This window comes from Calidris pugnax, unplaced genomic scaffold (assembly GCF_001431845.1).
Source record: "Calidris pugnax isolate Ruff unplaced genomic scaffold, ASM143184v1 scaffold371, whole genome shotgun sequence".
In the NCBI taxonomy this organism is placed as follows: domain Eukaryota; kingdom Metazoa; phylum Chordata; class Aves; order Charadriiformes; family Scolopacidae; genus Calidris; species Calidris pugnax.
Window position 1 is genome coordinate 1,322,162 of NW_015091373.1, and position 348 is coordinate 1,322,509.

Sequence of the window (348 nt, forward strand, 5' to 3'; positions counted from 1 at the left end):
GCAGGGGGTGCCCCACACTCACGGGGTCGGCAGGCCAGCTGGGGGGGCTCCCACGTCCCGTCCTCCCGGCACCGGATGACGGGCGAGCGGCGCTGGGCGAAGCCGCGGTGACACTGGTACCGGGTGATGGAGCCGATCTCGTAGCGCTGCTTTGGTTTGCCGAAGGCGCGGGCGTTGGTGACGGCGGGGGGGGGCCCGCACTGCACTGCGTGTGGGGGGGGCAACACAAGGGGGCATCGCACCCCCAAACCGTAGCAAACCACCCCCCTGATAAACCCTAAACCAGGGTCCCATGCACAGGACCTGTTTCCCCACTGCGGTGATGGTGGGGACCCCCCCTTTGGGGTG

The 348-nt window shown here is 69.5% G+C and overlaps 1 protein-coding gene across 1 annotated transcript in view; it reads right to left on the minus strand.

Annotated features, from left to right (window-relative positions):
- The window catches only part of BCAN (brevican), a 29,304-nt gene that overhangs the window by 319 nt on the left and 28,637 nt on the right, over positions 1-348 (minus strand). Inside the window, exon 14 of the mRNA XM_014961245.1 lies at positions 23-205. Within this exon, the coding sequence (XP_014816731.1) occupies positions 23-205 (183 nt within the window). The remainder of the gene's footprint in view (positions 1-22; positions 206-348) is intronic.